Raw genomic sequence first — 16,906 nt, forward strand, 5'->3', positions numbered from 1 at the left:
TTATGAAAGGGGCAGAATGTAAGAGATGCTGTGGTTACGTTACTAATGATAAAATTGTTTGTTTGAGTTTTAAATTGTGACTATGTCTCATTGTATATCTGTCTTAAAATAGCAACTACAAATTATTATTATCTATAACAGTCATGTTGATAATGAAGAGATGCTTTGAAATCAAAAAGGGCAATTCAGTATGATTAGTAGGTCAGAAGTTAGCTGATTTAAATGTAAATAATTTGTACTAGTATTTGAGTCTGATGTTGTTTGTGTTTGTAAATATTTATTCCATAATTGGAAGAGATTTTCATGGCTGTTGGTTTGTGAAATGACTTCATAAATGAGTCTGACAATTGAAATAGCAATAGAACAAACAAAGTTTTTTCTGGACTTGGGCCACTTTCACAGACTTATTTTTTCCTCCTACTTTATCAAGCTCATGGGTTATGTGAGCCCATAGTACAATCACTTCCTGCAGTGATGCAATTCCATAAGTTTGTCAGGGTATATAAAAGAAAAGAAGTATCTTGTGTCTTGGGCACTGTCTAGTTATGTATCTTTGGGTTTACTTTTGTGTGGATTATTTCTAAGATCAACTAGACTTTTTTTAAAATGCTTGATTTTTTTTTTTTCTTCTTTTTCAAAATATTTTCTTTTCTATTATCAGGCTTCAGTTATGGAAATAGTAGCAATTCCCTTGCCCTTTATAAGATTGATGAAGTTTCAAGATTAGAAAATATATTTTCAGTAATAGTCTGATAATTCACTCTTTAATCACAGTAATCAGTTAATTCTCCAATTTATGATATACTAACATAGCCTTTGGTAGACTGTCCTAAACTTACAAAAAAAGGTTGCTCTTGATTAAAATATTTGTTGCTTCGCTCTTGAAATTACACTGGTTTTGAGGTCCTTTTATGCAAACTGTGTTGGAAAATATCAAACCCAGTTTGCACAAACACAGTGGCCAAAAGGCCACTCCTTTTGGTGTTCTGTAACTTAATCTGTTGTGCAACTAATGCATAAACTGGTTATAAAGGTTGTGGGACACATTCCTTATGGGTTACATACTCACATCAGTATAATACCTGTAGGAAATAATTTGGTTTATTGGGAGAAGGCTGTAATGATGTAGGTGGAGTTACCATGCAAATCTTCCATGAGGCTTTGTACCATCTCTTCCTTATTTCACCCAACACAGACATCCTGGTAAACCAACCTGTGAACACTCGTTTGTGGGTAAATATAGTAGCAGCTTGCTGTATCTATGCACGGCATTATTTTCCTTTTTTCTAAAGTTCTGCATGGTATTCATATATTCTTATAGAAGTTAACATCAGGTTGCAATAATGGTTTTTCACAAAGAGAAAAAAAAGTTTCATTTTCAAATCTGCAAGTTTAAGTTTTGACAAAGTTTTAAGGAAAGAAAAGGGCTATACAGAAACCTAACTGAACTGCAACGTCATCCCTTCAGTATTAGAAGGCATCAAACTATGTGTTACATTTCAGAGTTAGGTAGAGCACTAGCTCACTGATTGCTCTGTTTTGTTTAATCTGATAATCTCTGGTGATAATAAATCGCTCACAAGTCCTTCAGAGAAGTCCTTGCCCCTCAGAAGAGCTAGATGCAGCTGTCAACCTTTACATGTGTTTCATAAGGTGAAAATATCCTCCGTAGTTTACAGTAAATATCTGATTGTTGACTGTTTCACTGGAGTGCCTGTTCAGTGAGGGCAAGATTGCAAGAGGTCACTGGCAGGTTTGTGGACCTGGTTTATGGCCAATTCAATGTTTGCCTTTCTTTTTTGAAGAGTTCTGCTCTCAGAAAATACAAAGTATCTATCCTGTTGAAACTAAATAATAAAAGCCAAAACTCTCTTCAGTTTTAGACTTGCCAAAATTGCTAACTGATTTGGAAAGTGTTGGCTGAAAACTGGTGAGATTTTAATATGAAGCATTACCATGCTTGATAGTGAAATGACATGCCATTTTACCTTCATTAGTTCTATCGTAATGCTTTTCAGAACCTCTTTTCTTTCAGATACAATTATCACTACTGGTAATCAATCACTTAAAGTTGTTTTTTTTAAAGAGATGTCTTTTACTGTCAGTGCCTTATTGAAGGAAATTTGATTTATAATGTTTAAATTTACCTGCTAAGGTCATATCAACCTATAACACTTTGCCTTAAATTTCCAACCATTACTGCTGATGCTGTCCAAAGTAAAAGTGTTGATATGCAAAGAGCTACAAGTAATGTTAGATGTCTGAGAACTGACCTGTTCAGAGTAAGATTTAAAGGACAGTGGTCAGCTGGAAAATATTATACTCGTAGCACAGCCAGCAGTAACATTAATAAGAGCCCCAAATTTGTGGCAGCACCTCAAAATGTTACTTAAACAAGAGAGGTTTAACACCATTTTTAAATCATTGCTTGAAACCTGTGAATACTAAAAATCAGAAGTAAATTTTCTACCATTCAAATGGTGTGTTTTTCTTCTTGAGATTTGTTGCATTGTGAAGGTTAAAAATAGATCCTAATATAACAAATTGTTTTCTCTTTAACTAGTGTCAGCTTTCCAGGTGATTGCAAAGGTTTGCCGAACTGGATAATCGTTTACTGTCATTTTTTCTGGCTTTTTACAGGAGCAGTTGCATATGTGTTTTTGTTGACAATGGATGTTTAGCTCCTATTGGCAACTTGTAAATGAGAATTTGAAGCAATAACCAGTACAGATGGGAGATGTTAACTTTCCTTTTTTTTCCTCTTTTACAGACTTGGGTCGCATGTATAACCTTGTATCTCGAATCCAGGATGGCCTTGGAGAGCTGAAAAAACTTTTAGAAACCCACATTCATAATCAGGGTCTAGCTGCAATTGAGAAATGTGGAGAAGCTGCACTAAATGCAAGTATCCCATCAGAACAAGTCTGTATGTGCTGCCAATGTTACATTAGAGGATAGTGAATTCTTCCTGATAAAACTTCCAGTTTGTTTGTTTTCCCTCTCACTAATTTAATTTGTAAGGACTTGGCAATTCTCAAATGTTAGTTGAGGGCTTAAAGCACTCTGTTTCTACTGTTTAAATTTTAGGGGTCTTTTTTGCTTTCATTTGGTTTGGGCAGGTTGTGGGGGTTTTGGTTTGGTTTTGAGGAGGAGGGTGAATTTCCATCTGGGATCTTGCTCTCTGTCAGGTGTTAGGCTGCTTGGAAAGCTGGCTGTGCAAACACTAACATGTACAATATAAGTACACCTGAAGTCCACTGTTTCAAGAAGCATTCTCTCCAGTTGACTGTATTTTATTTCATCATCTTAAGGAATTCTGACTTGAATGAGACTATCTAGAGAAAGTTTCTCTTGGTTTGAGTTTTTTGATAATGTCTTTATTCTGTTTGGAAAAGCATGAGAAATAGAAGGAGAAGAATGAACTTAAATGGTTGGAAAGGTCACAATATGAGGAGGAGGAGATCAAGTCTTTGGAAAGGCTGCTATTTTCATCCCATAATTGTAATTTCAAACTTAGTTTTGTATTGATTAGGGTTGCATCTTGGCAACATGAAGTTGTTTAAATCCTTTGCCGACTTTCTTCTCTTTAGACAATAGGATGTTTTCCAGGGGAAAAGAAAGAAAGAAACACTACACAAAGTAAGATCAGGATAGAATAGAGATTCTGGTAAATTTTATTTAAAGTGGAATTCAAGAAGCATTTAGACAATGCTCTCAGGCATTGTCATTGATAATTACATCATCAGTGTGATTCTCAGGGTGGTCCTGTGCAGAGTCAGGGGTTGGACTTCAATTATTCTTATGGGTCCCTTCCAACTCAGGATACACTATGATTCTATGATAAACTTTGATTTTTGACAAAGTTTATTTTAACTTGTTGCTTTCCTGAGAAGTTCTTGAAAAAGCTTCATTCTAAAACAGTAATCTGTATTGAAGGATCTGTTGCTCATTTCTATAGTTTTAAGTGCATAGCTTTTTAGCAGTGTTGATTTTTTTTTATGAATCATAAAGTAATCATGAAGCAAGTTCAGGAATCTTCAGTTTCATTTGTAGATGTCTCATAAATGTTGAAATCAGATTTGCTCCATGCTTGGCACATCCCCCTAGTGGTCATCACTCTCGAGGCTTTTTTCTGCTTAGGCCTTGAAGAATTAGGCCAGGAAAAGAAAAAAAAAAAAAAAATCTTTCTCCAGGAATTATTTCATATTTCAGAGAGGGGAGGTCCAAGATTTGCATGTATTAGCTGAGTCCAACCATTTACAAAATTCTTCCTGCCTCTGCCACTTTTTCTTGTTTCTACATCTTTCTCTTTTGTTCCTTATTCCACATATTTGTTCTTCATTTTCACAGCAGTATCTCTGGCTGTTACCCTTGGGAACCATCCTGCCTTTTCTTGCAATATCCCACACACCACTGTATTGCTGTTCATCATTGCTTTGTTAGTCCTCTATCCTACTTAGGATTTATTCTTCCCAACTTCCTTTACCTGTTCTGTGTCTAAACAGATAATCAGGTGAACACATGCTTCTCGCTTTCTGTGTAGTCAGTACAAAGAAACAGTCATAGCAACCTGACTCATTTCACCTATTTTAGACTTCAATGCAGAAGTAGTTGTGTTCTAGTCTCTGTTAACAAGACTGCTTTTCAGTCAGAAGATTGGCTGCTTTCTGTGCATTTTGTTTGTTGTTTTTTTTTTAGTCCTTGTAATCAGTACTTTTCTGAATGTCCTTCAAATCCACTTGCATTCCTTATCTCAGAAATTCTCAATAATCTCAGTTCTTTGTCTCAAGCATGTCATTAGATTGGTGGTCCATGGTAGTCTGTGTCTGTCTTCAGTGGCAACAGGAAATGTTTTTCAGGATCCTGATAAAACCCTGCCCATATTCCACTACTTTTAGCCAACAAGACCTTCTGATCTCCAAACTGAAGACTTCCAGCCTTTTTTAGTCTGTTGTGCAGTAGCTGTCTTGTGTGCCTGATGATTTACTTGCCCATCACTGTCCCTACTCCTTGACTCTGCTCCATCTTCATTGAGAAGCAAAGATCAGTAACTGCACAAAGAGCTCAGTCTGAGTACAGTGAGCTTGATGTTTACTGACATTTGGCTGCCACTGGGTGCTGAGCACGTAATTTTTAAGAACTACCAATGACTGATGTGTCTGTACTAAGTTGTACCTACTGGATATATACCAGTCACATTCTTACTGCAGAGGTTTTCCTCTATAGCAGCTGCCATTTTATGATTGTCCAGCTCTCTCAGGTGTGCCTTGAAATAAGTTTAAGTCTTTGAAAATGTTTGCAGTGGTGAGTAAATACTTAGTTGTCTTTTGTGTGATGTGGTACACTCTGCACTCTGGTTGCTGCAAATGAAAGCTTGCAGTAATGTTAGTCAATCCTGGACATAGGACCTGAACTAGTACTGGGTACTAGTTTACCTCTAAAATGTTTCTAATACTTCGTAGGCTTTCTCCACACAAATTTTCTTGGGCCAGAGAATAGCTCCATTTTGGAGAAAGTAGAAAGCAGAAAGTTAATAGGTTGCAAAATCCAGTCTCTCCTTATTGCAGGATCCAAAAATGTATGTACAGACAGTGTTGGATGTCCATAAGAAATACAATGCATTAGTCATGTCTGCATTCAACAATGATGCTGGCTTCGTGGCTGCACTAGACAAAGTAAGTGCATGTAGTGGCAGATGCTGGACTTTTTTTTTTTTTTCCCATGCAAAATAAAAAAAATTGTCTCCCAAAATTTCACTGTCTTTTGTGATTTGTAGGCTTGTGGTCGATTTATAAATAATAATGCAGTGACAAAAATGGCTCAATCATCCAGTAAATCCCCAGAGCTATTGGCACGATACTGTGACTCTTTACTAAAGAAAAGGTATGTCCTCAAAGACAAGTTATTATATCATGTTGGCTTTTATTTTTAAAGGTTTTAGCCTATGAAGTTTTATACTGTGTTCAGAAACAGAACTTCACTTTGCAAGAAATTAACTTTATCAAATTCTGGATACAAAAATTTCAGTAGGACCATTCCTAAAGGCTGTGTTGTTTGGTATTCTTTTTAAGGAAGATTGGAGGAAATAAGAAAATCTTTCTTGCCTTATAGGAATCTTAAGTGTTTGTTTTTCAGTAAAACTGAAGGAGGGGTTTTAGGTAGGGTTTTTTACACTGAAAAACTTAAATTGGGTTGTATGTTGTAAAAAGATGCACATTCCCTTTTTCCATTAAAACTGTTGCTTTCCTCCTTTTTTTTTTTCTATAGCTTCTACTATCTGGGCAGAAATTGAGGAGAAAAACTGCTTTCTAACTTTTCATAGTTCAATATTAATTCAAGTTATTTGTCTTTAAATGATTCAGCAGCTCATACACTGAGTTGGTATCAGTTCAGTTCATACTGGATTGGTGTCAGATTTGTTCCTGGCAACATTTCTAGTTGCTTTGGTGGAGGGAAAAAAGCCACCACCAAACAACCCAAAAAAGGGACAACTTGCTCACTTTTCTCTTTCCCATCTCCTCCTTCATTCAGCAAAGGGTTTATTTTCTCCTTTACAAATACTGACTGTGTGCGGGGTAGATTTGGTGGGCAAGCATGAAATGGAGGAAGACAATGTGGTGCCACCTGAGATTTCACCTAGTCAAGTCCCAGCTCTGTGAGCTGGTTTCTTCTCACTGTACGATCTAAGATAAGAAATAAAGATAGCTTTTAGCAGCAGGAAGAGAGAGGTCCATGTTTAAGCTCATAAATCCTGAGAAGCACCAGCAAGTCATGGTCCAGAACTTCAGCCTGTGACATTTGGGAACTTCAGAATTGTTGACAGGTGAAGCAGTGAACTGTTGACTACATTGTTTTCTTTCTAAAGAGCTTTTGATCCCAGAACTACTCAAATTTGCATTCTTTTACTTCTGAAGCATCCATATGCATCCATATGTTGGTTTAATTCTGCTGGTTTGGGACTCATTAAAAATGCACTTCTTTAATTGCAGCTCAAAGAACCCCGAAGAAGCAGAATTGGAAGATACACTCAATCAAGTGGTAAGATGTCTATAAATACATATAAAATATAAAAATTATTTTGTTTATTAAAAAAACACAGCAGATTTAAAGTGGCTATATTGAAGCTATGCTTTTGCTTAATCTGTCTGTGCATATAAAATATATAATTTCCACAATATCTTTTTATATCATTATATATCCATATATATAATACTCTTTACATGTGGAATATACAGTTTTTGTTTTAAAATAGTATCTATATTTAAAGCAAACACACCATTAGTCCCTCCACCCTCCCCCAAAAAAGCCAAACAAAACCCCCAATCTTTAAAATTTAGTTGCAAATTAAGTAGCTCCTGCTACATCTTTCTTAAGACAAATGTTTAAATATTTTTTCCTTACAAATTATCTTGGCTTTTCCAGATGGTTGTCTTCAAATACATTGAGGATAAAGATGTGTTTCAAAAATTCTATGCTAAAATGCTGGCAAAGAGACTTGTGCATCAAAACAGTGCCAGTGATGATGCTGAGGCAAGCATGATCTCCAAACTAAAAGTAAGTATTCCATTACTGTCCCATGATCTACTGCCCTGCAGGTCTTCACACTGTTTTGGAAAGCATTGACATATGTCCTTTCATTTGTTTATTTTATGCACAGAAAAATACACAACCTAGGTCTATTTTTTCTCTCTTTTTTTTTAATCATAGGGACTTCTAGTGCATGTCTGCCTGATGGAGCTAAGCTTAATTATTCTTAATCAAATGAATGACATGGATTTAATTATTCAAGGGAATGAGTACTGAAAAGTAGCTTAATTTTGTTAACCCGTATTTATGCAGAGTTAAGCAAAATACAACTGACTACCCTTTGACTAGTCTGTTTCATTGTGTTTCGCTTAATTTTTAAACAAAATTTTCCTCAGTTTTCAGTGGCAGATAAAGCGCATATTCCAGGGGGGATTGGCACTTTGAGTAAGGGAAATACAGAACTTTATACATTTTCTGTTAAGAAAGAAGTTCCAACACTTTGTTCTTCTCATTATCCAATGTCCAAAATGTGTTTTGCTGATGTATCTGTGCTTTCAAATACAGCAAGCTTGTGGTTTTGAGTATACCTCTAAGCTGCAGCGGATGTTCCAAGATATTGGTGTAAGCAAGGATTTGAATGAGCAGTTTAAAAAGCATCTGACCAATTCAGAACCATTAGATTGTAAGTAATACCTTTACCTAAGTTACTTTTGCACAGTATAGCTTCCTCTTATTACTGCAGAACTAAGTGTGTGAGGGAAATGTTTGACTTACTCATACTGCCACAAATTAGACTTAGTGTTTTTCTGACCCTGATAGCTGGGATGTTTAAATTAGGTCTTAAATTCTAGGTCTGTTCTTTGTTTTCTAGTAGCTCTTTATATATTTTCTGGGTAGCCTCCTCCTGATTTTAGAGCTCTTGTTTAGGTACGTAACTAAATTAAGCTGAATACTATCTTGTCTCTTTTTTCTTTTTTTGTTTTTTTTTTATGTTTGATTGGAGAGATGTTTTTCTTTAAGCAGTTTTGATTTTTAGCTGTTTAATACAGACTCGTGTGAAAGTATTAAGGATAAAAGTATATTGTTTTCCAGGTTGTTACATTCCCCATCACCTTTTTATACTTTTCAACTAAAGCATGTTGAACCAAATTCTGTAAAGAATTGATAATTATTTCTTGGGTTACAATTAGAGTTGTGTATCATCAGGTTTAAATTTTACTTAGTTTTTTTATTATTCATACATGACTTGACCAAAATGCCTTACAAGTATAGGTGTGAAGGTCTGTTCTTGCAGTTGTGTACTGTGGAGTGATGATGAACACTTAAAATTTTCCCACTTCTGTGTTAAAAGAGAAACTCATTGTAGGGATGGAAACAGAGTAGTAACTTCTCCAAATAAAAGAAGATTGAGTGCCTGTAACGGTAAATCTAAAGCTCTCCAACGGCAGTGACATCTCTCATGAATAACTTCGGTTATGCTCCGACAAAAGTAAAATAGTAGTTAAAGATCTTTTACCATGTCAGTTTGATAAAGAGCCAGAAACATGTCTGTGTTAGAACTGGAGAGGAGTTAGGAGAGTGGAGTTAGGAGAAAGATGGAATAATGCAGCTCATCCTCTTCACCTCTCTTTCAGTGGATTTCAGCATCCAGGTGCTGAGTTCTGGATCGTGGCCGTTCCAGCAGTCCTGCACGTTTGCTCTGCCATCTGAGGTGAGGCACTTGCACTTGGTTCATCTGAGCATAGAATGATCTTGAGAGGAATTTTTTTACAAAGCTGGTGTTTCCTTCCATTCTGTTGCGTATCAGAGAGGACTAGAAGTGTCTCTGGTATTTGCCTATTTGGCCTGAGGATATTTGGAAGAAGATAATTGAGTAAGGTAGTAAGAGGAAACTGTGTGAAACCCATGGTTTTGTATCTTTCCCATGAAAACTCCCTGGTTAATGAATCTTTCTTCAAAATATTCAACAGCAACTAAAGCAAATCTGTGTTAGTGCATTTTTCTGGATATACCTAATTTAAGAAACCTTTTCATACCATTGCTTCAGCTTTGCCCAGTAAAATATTTAGATATTATAATCATTAGTTTTCTGCTGAGTGTTTATCCAGAAAAAAGACATGAATATTTAATGTGAGAAATAAATTTAATGCTGTTACCTGGAGGATGAAGGTGCTTAAAACAAATTGCTTTTCTAACCATGTTTAATGTATTCTAAAAGGAAGAATGAACCTTAAATGCCTATTTACATTTGTACTGTTAATGATACTCTAAAGGGGAAACTCATAACAGAGGGAAATTTTTCATCCAGTCTACTGAATTTGAATACTTTGAGTTTACCTTTGTGTTATTTAGACAACACAGTGGTTGAGGGTGATCAGATTTTCTGATCCTCTGTTGCTTTCATAATATGTTCTAGTAACAGTGAATGAAGATAAATAATATTTATTTATTTATTTATTACTGATGTTTTTATACAGTTAGAACGGAGCTATCAGAGATTTACTGCATTTTATGCCAGTCGTCATAGTGGAAGAAAATTAACATGGTTGTATCAGCTGTCCAAAGGGGAATTGGTTACCAACTGTTTCAAAAACAGATACACATTACAGGTAAGGAAAAGTCATACCAATAGAGACACTTGGTCATGGTTGTTTTCAGAGGACTGGATGCAGCCAGTAGAACCCTTATTGTATGTTTATTTTATTTACTGTACTGATACTAAAGATCTGTGTTTAAAATAAATTTGACTTAAGAAACAGAACACATTGCCTGTAGTTTAAACAGGTGTTGAAATGCATTTTGTGAGATAAATACAACCTCTTTGCCTAGGATTTCATGCTGCTTATACTATACTGTCTGCTTTCTTTCAAAAAGTAGATGGGATGGGGAGTTCACAACAGTAAGAAGAAACAAGATAATGCCAGACTTTGACCTTGTCATCAACATATGTTAACCCTGTGGTGATAGGCTTGGATAAGCCATTGATAGCTGCTTGGTGTATAAATTTGGTTTCATTATTCTGCTGGAGTTGGGAGGGTTGTGAGGATGAATTCAGCAGTCTGTACTGGATGCAGTGATGATTAAATGGGCGAGTTGGAGTGACAGAGGAAAACAATTTAAAACTATATTAGCAAATAGAAGGAAAATGTTTTGATGCCATAATAGAAGAGTTGATAAAGTGTCTGAAGCAAGCCAACTTATTCTAATCCTGAGGTTTATGTTTAGATAATTCTGGAAGGGGGAGTTCTGGTTGTAAAAGCAACATTTTATTATCTTTATTTAGTTTGATTAGCACCACTTGGGTATTCTCTGTTGTCCAAATATTCCAGTGTATGTGTTTAACTGGTGAATTTCAGGCTGTTCAAATTCAGGAAGTGTTTGTAAGTTCTCATTTTCTGATTTCCCCTCTGTCCCCTCTGCTCTCTGTTTTTGGATCTGTCAGGCATCCACATTCCAGATGGCGATTTTACTGCAGTACAACACAGAAGATGCCTACACCGTGCAGCAGCTGACAGACAGTACTCAAATAAAAATGGTAGTGACTTTGCACGTTTTACCACACTCTTGTGAGCAAGTGTTTTAGTCTTCAGGGCTTTTGCTGCTATCATGAGAAATTTGGATTACGCATGCTTGGAGCCAGAACCAGTTTCTGTCCCAAAGGAGACAGATATGCTCTATTCTTCATCAATTTACTTTCCTGTAATCATAACTGCCTGCTCTTCTGATGAGCCTTAGTGCATGTACATTCCTGTTCATGACTAGAGTGAATTGTCTAGCTTCCTGCTGAGCTCTGGGTAGAAGTTTTCAGTATTTCAATGCATACATTTTAATGTTAAAAGACAACATTCTAGCAAAACCAGCATTTTCCCTAAATGATTGATCTATGCATCTGTCATTCTTTTATATCTTAAGGCTTTTTTACATGAACTCAGTAAATCTGCAATTCATTGGCTAACTCTTTCCTGTGGAAAAGGTTCCCTCCTTTTCTTCCCAAGCAAGCTTTATGACCCACAATTTGATATTTATTTGACCTTTAGCAGTAGATGTGAATCAAATCTGCTCTGACTTCTGGAAAGTAAGGTATTCCTATTCACTAGGATCTTTACTTCTAGAAATGTGTACCTAGAAAGTTATTGTTGCTGATAGATTACAGCAAACCCAGAGGTCTTAGGGAGTTGTCATTTATTACAGACTGTGATAAAATAGCAGCTTTGCAGGCCTGCACAGAATATTGCCAGTAGCCGCCTGAGTGAGCAACCAGCAACAGCAACCAGAATGGATCCCTGTTAAAACAAAAAATCAGAAAGCAGAGAGTGCTTGCTTTCTGAAGTTTGTTTAAGCTTGCCATGGTGTATATATAGTTGCATGGTTTGGGAAAAAATATTTCTTAGGCATATAAATCTAGTTGCAAAATAGTTCCTAAAGCAGCAAGTGGAAAGATCTTTTTTTTTGGAATTAGTATTTCTCAAGAATTTTATGATATTTGACCAACCACAAGTGGGATATGTCATAACACCAAAAGAGGACATTGTTTTATTTCTGTGAACTAGGTTTTTACTGCTTTTTCTTGCCCCTTCATTTTGCAGTGTTCTGCACTCATTAGTTCTTAGTCTAAATATGTGCATTCTTGTTCAAGTTTTTAAGTTAGACAAAGGTGCTGTCTATCTGCTCCGATAATGTTTTCTATAATTTTGTAGGATATCTTGGCACAAGTTCTACAGATACTGTTGAAATCAAAATTACTTGTAAGTACTCTTGTTTTTTTATGACCTGCTTAACATACAGTGAAATATGTTAGACTATTTATTGTTTGTTTCTTTATTTATTGCAGGTTTTAGAAGACGAAAATGCAAATGTTGATGAAGTGGAGTTAAAACCAGATACTTTAATAAAACTGTATCTTGGTTACAAAAAGTAAGCAGCATGCATTACTTAGGTATAATGGGTAGCATCCTCCTCTGCTTTCAAAATCTGGGTGAAACCTAATATACTTGGGATGCAAGCTTCAGGGTTCAAGTGCCAATTCAAATGTAGATCCAATGTTTGCCAGCATTAAGGGAAAGGGCTGGTGAGTGGTGGGGGTTGAGTGTGATTTCAGCTCTTTGACTCTGACTTTGTCATAAAGGTAAAATAAAGGTAAGGCCTGACATATTTTCATATGCTCTTTTTGTTCCTTAATTGTCCAATTCTTGAATAATTGATTCAAGTGCTGCTGTTTTGCCAAGGTGTTATTTTCATGCACTCAGCAAATCCATGATATTTTATAAGGTTACACTAGTGTCCAGTGAGCAGCAAAGGTCAGAGGCACAAATGTTCATCCACTGCTGCTAACACTAGAAGATCAGGCTTGTTTTATAACCATGGTGTATACAGTGATTTGAAGACTTAATAAACACAATTTTTCAGTAGATTTTATTACTTACTTTAAACAGTTGTGCATTTTAAGCTGTTTACAGCACTGTGGTACTTTTTATCATGCTTGCCAGAGCATAGATATAAACACACATAAATTCAGTGAGGAGTTCAGTACTTCCCGAAGATAAGATCTCATGTGAAAGAAACATTTTAAAACCTTTCCTTATACCTCAACTCACCCTTTATCTCATCTCTGTCCCCCTTTACCAAATTAAAGGTTTGAGAATTCATGGTCTGTTGCATTAATGCAGTGATGGAAACAGCTCAGTGTTGCTGCACTGTGCAGCAGCTTGTTCCCAATTTATGATGGAGAACACTGTGCTAAATAAATAACAGATCTTCTCGGTGCAGCTAACAGGTCTGAGCAGAGCCCTGTGCTCCCTGGTGCTCCGATGCTGAGGTTTGCTTCCCACTTGTGACAGAGGACCTTGTCTTGAGTGGCCACATGTGGCAGTGGGCTCACCTCAGCACAGCTGTCAGTGCCAGGGAGTGTGTGAAAGAAAAGCAGAGCTCAGAACACAGAACAAACAGGTTTCTCCACATTATGTTCAGAATCCAGTCTGTAAATTAGAAAGGTGATTCTGCTTACATTGACTTTTTGTCCCCTTCACTGATTCCAAGCTTCTTACTACACACAATAATATTTTGAATACAGTGTAACTGTACAGTGCTAGTTACACAGATCATTAGGATGGATTCAGCAAGCTGTGAGATACATTGACACCCACCAGAAAGGTATTTTGTTTCCTTGGTTGGTTGTGGGCATTCTTTATTTTTATTTTAATTTTTTTTTAACTTGAATAAGAGCATCTAAGTTTTCAGAAGAGCCAAAGTCCTGTATTGTTGTAATTATGGTGCTGTGGCTTTTTTTTTGGAGTTGGGTTTTGTTTGGAGTTTTTTCTGTGTTTCTTAGGTTTTTAAACAGTCTAATTGTTCATTGACTTATGCTTTTCTTTACAGCAAAAAATTAAGGGTAAACATCAATGTGCCAATGAAGACTGAACAGAAGCAGGAGCAAGAAACTACACACAAAAATATAGAGGAAGACAGAAAACTACTGATTCAGGTGAGTTTTATTGCAGAATGCTGTCATGGACTCAGAATCACATCTTTGTAATCATTTAATTACACTTACTTCAGGGTTTTCCTAATTTTTAGTAGAAGACAACATGCTCTAACTACATTAGAGTTCAAAAAATGTATTTTAAATATTGTTAAAGGTGATTTGAGTCTATAGTAGAAACTGGAGGAAGGTACTTCTACAGACAGGACGTTTTCATTCACATTGTTCTAACCTGATGTTGTTGAGTGTTTGGGTTCCTTGGATACATGTTCACCAGACCTTGTCCTGGGTGAAAACTGAATAATATAAAAATAGTAATACAGGTAGTATAAAATCAACAATGGTTTTATATTAGTTCATTTGGAATCCACTTGAGAGGCCGTGAAAGGAAATACAGTTGTACAGTAAGACAGTGTCACAGTAAAGTTAAATATATAAAGAAAGCTTTTTGCTACACAAGTAGTTTGGTGTGGCTCTTGTTACCAGTTGGCGCTTTTATTATTATGATTGACTGACTGTAAGCACAGTTTTAAAAATTCATGTGTCAAAACCACTTCTGATGACTGTGTGCTGTGGAGACTCTGAGTTCCTGAAGTCTGTGTGAGTAGCTGACACTCGTGGGCAAGCTTCTCCCCGTCTGCTGCTCGAGTTGGTTGTGGTGGTGATCTAGGGGAGTTAAATGGCTTTACACAGAGGGACAAGTACTTTGCTCCTAAACACACCTTCCCAACTTTGCTGTGCAGGCTGCTATTGTGAGAATCATGAAAATGAGGAAAGTTTTAAAACACCAGCAACTGCTTGGAGAAGTGCTAACACAGCTGTCCTCAAGGTTCAAGCCACGAGTTCCTGTAATTAAGGTATGTGAGACCTGCATCTCTGAACCTGGATTCCAGGAGGTGAGGATATATACGCAGACAAAACACATGCTTCTGAATTAAAAAGGAAAGCTAAGGAGATGGTGAATTAAAAAGGAAAGCTAAGGAGGTGGGACAGTTTTCTTTTTTAGTTGCAAGTAAGAAATATTTAAACCAGAAATACTGCACTTCTTTTAGGGTACTCTTCATGTTTCACATTGTTGGCAGTGGTGGTAAAATAGTAGCTGGATTGCATCTTTTGACATCAGTATCAGCTTGCCCTTGTTCCAGGTTTTCCTTTTGTTCCTTCTTTCCTAGTTGTGGAACAACAGTCAGCCCTGGGATTAGCATGATAAAAGTTTCCTGCTTTCCTTTACAGTAAAAATGTTGGGGAAGGGGGCATTGTATTTCATTATTTACTCATAATTCTATTGATTATATTATTAATTAATGTATATTAATTTCTTCATCAGTTTGTTTTAGTGAGCTCACCAGAAGTTTTCATATCCACAACCAATGGGTAGGTGAGGCAAAGGACAGGCAGTGAGAGCAGTTGCATAAACTGGCATTGCCAGTGCTGGCAGTGACACAGACAGCTCCTCACTGCTGCTGCTCTCTTTCTTGACCTTACACAAACTCTGCATCTTGGTGTAATTCTTTATTTGGTGTCTTACTATGAAGTTGCTCAACATACTGGTGATCTCCCAGCCACACCCCTGGAATGGTGTCCAGTAAGTTTAATTCAGTTTAGTGGATTAGCAAAGCCTTCTGCTTGGATGTGGTCAGAAAGAGAAGAGTGAACTGCTGTGGTTTGCATCCTTTGCCTATTCCCGTCTTCTGCTTGGCAGGGAACTCCCTCGGGGGTCAAAATCAAAGTTTGGAGCAACCCCAGAGAGGGCTTTTATGCCCATGTCCCACAGCTTACCTCTGCTCTGTTCCTCCCACAGAAATGCATCGACATCCTCATTGAGAAGGAGTACTTGGAACGTGTAGATGGTGAGAAGGACACCTACAGTTACTTGGCTTAGCATTTTTATTAGCAATTACCTGACTGTGTGACACTCAGCAAGTAGGTATGTGATGGAAAGAATGAAAGCGACAGAACTTCATAGCAGCCACCCTGCTGCCATTTGGACCTCCCTTTTTAATGACTGAGACCAGGACTCCATCAGCCAGTCTCAGATTTACATCAGAACTGCTCAGGATTGATACATTTCAAGTATGTAAATATGGACACCAATGCCATTTAACCTAATTTAAGAACAGAAAGGAATCAGACCCTTCTCATTTAAGGGTTGCATGCTACTGCATTTAAATCAATACATTGGCTATATGATAAACAGCTGCCATCACAGGCAGCACTTATACATGTTGGCAGCACTTGGAGAGCGAGTCTGAATGGACCCATGTGTAATCTGCTATGAAAAACCATTTGTATAGTGTGTTTCATTTTTTAATGTGTGATAAATAATAAAAACAAATTAAAAGATTTCTGTACAAGTTGCATTTGGTTTTATTGTTTTAAGTTTCATGAATTATCTTTCTAAATGTAAATAAAAGGTATAATGGTTATGAAAGCTATTAGGAATTCGTTTTGCTTTTCCTCCCCATTTTCTGGTGCGTTAAGAATATTTTCTTCTCTGAAGATACTGTCATCTATCATTATCTGTGCATGTTATTTCTTTTTGAAGAGGAAATGTCTGCACTTTGAAAATAAATTTGTGATGATTTCACAAGATATGCAGAACAGAAAATACTCAGAATGTATGTGGCAATGCTTGGTCATCTGAAATTGGAGCCTGTTTTAACATTGCTCATTGTGCTATGAAGTGCATCCCACTTGCATAAATGCTGCCTAGAATAAAGGAGGTTTAGGCTGCCCATTTCTTTGACTGGAGCAGGAAATTGGGTGTGTTCCTGAAGAACAATTCCCATTAAATGCAACCTGGGATGGGAATTAAAATACTTTCAAGTGTTACTACACATAGCTTGATTGAGCAGGCCTCATTCCATTCTTCTCACAACATTTTATGAAATTAGTATTGGC

At 36.7% G+C, this 16,906-nt stretch overlaps 1 protein-coding gene across 2 annotated transcripts in view; it reads left to right on the forward strand.

Moving 5' to 3' along the window:
• CUL1 (cullin 1) overlaps positions 1-16,440 on the forward strand; it is a 52,589-nt gene extending 36,149 nt beyond the window's left edge. For both annotated transcript variants that reach the window (XM_021546263.2, XM_031503925.2), the window contains 14 exons: positions 2,771-2,901; positions 5,568-5,675; positions 5,777-5,883; positions 6,990-7,038; positions 7,423-7,554; positions 8,092-8,209; positions 9,162-9,238; positions 10,005-10,136; positions 10,970-11,062; positions 12,225-12,272; positions 12,359-12,441; positions 13,903-14,008; positions 14,749-14,862; positions 15,807-16,440. In XM_021546263.2, the coding sequence (XP_021401938.1) occupies positions 2,771-2,901; positions 5,568-5,675; positions 5,777-5,883; positions 6,990-7,038; positions 7,423-7,554; positions 8,092-8,209; positions 9,162-9,238; positions 10,005-10,136; positions 10,970-11,062; positions 12,225-12,272; positions 12,359-12,441; positions 13,903-14,008; positions 14,749-14,862; positions 15,807-15,887 (1,379 nt within the window). In that variant the 3' untranslated portion in view covers positions 15,888-16,440. The remainder of the gene's footprint in view (positions 1-2,770; positions 2,902-5,567; positions 5,676-5,776; positions 5,884-6,989; positions 7,039-7,422; positions 7,555-8,091; positions 8,210-9,161; positions 9,239-10,004; positions 10,137-10,969; positions 11,063-12,224; positions 12,273-12,358; positions 12,442-13,902; positions 14,009-14,748; positions 14,863-15,806) is intronic.
• The last annotated feature ends 466 nt before the right edge of the window (positions 16,441-16,906 follow it).

The sequence above is a fragment of the Lonchura striata genome, chromosome 1 (assembly GCF_046129695.1).
Source record: "Lonchura striata isolate bLonStr1 chromosome 1, bLonStr1.mat, whole genome shotgun sequence".
Classification (NCBI taxonomy): domain Eukaryota; kingdom Metazoa; phylum Chordata; class Aves; order Passeriformes; family Estrildidae; genus Lonchura; species Lonchura striata.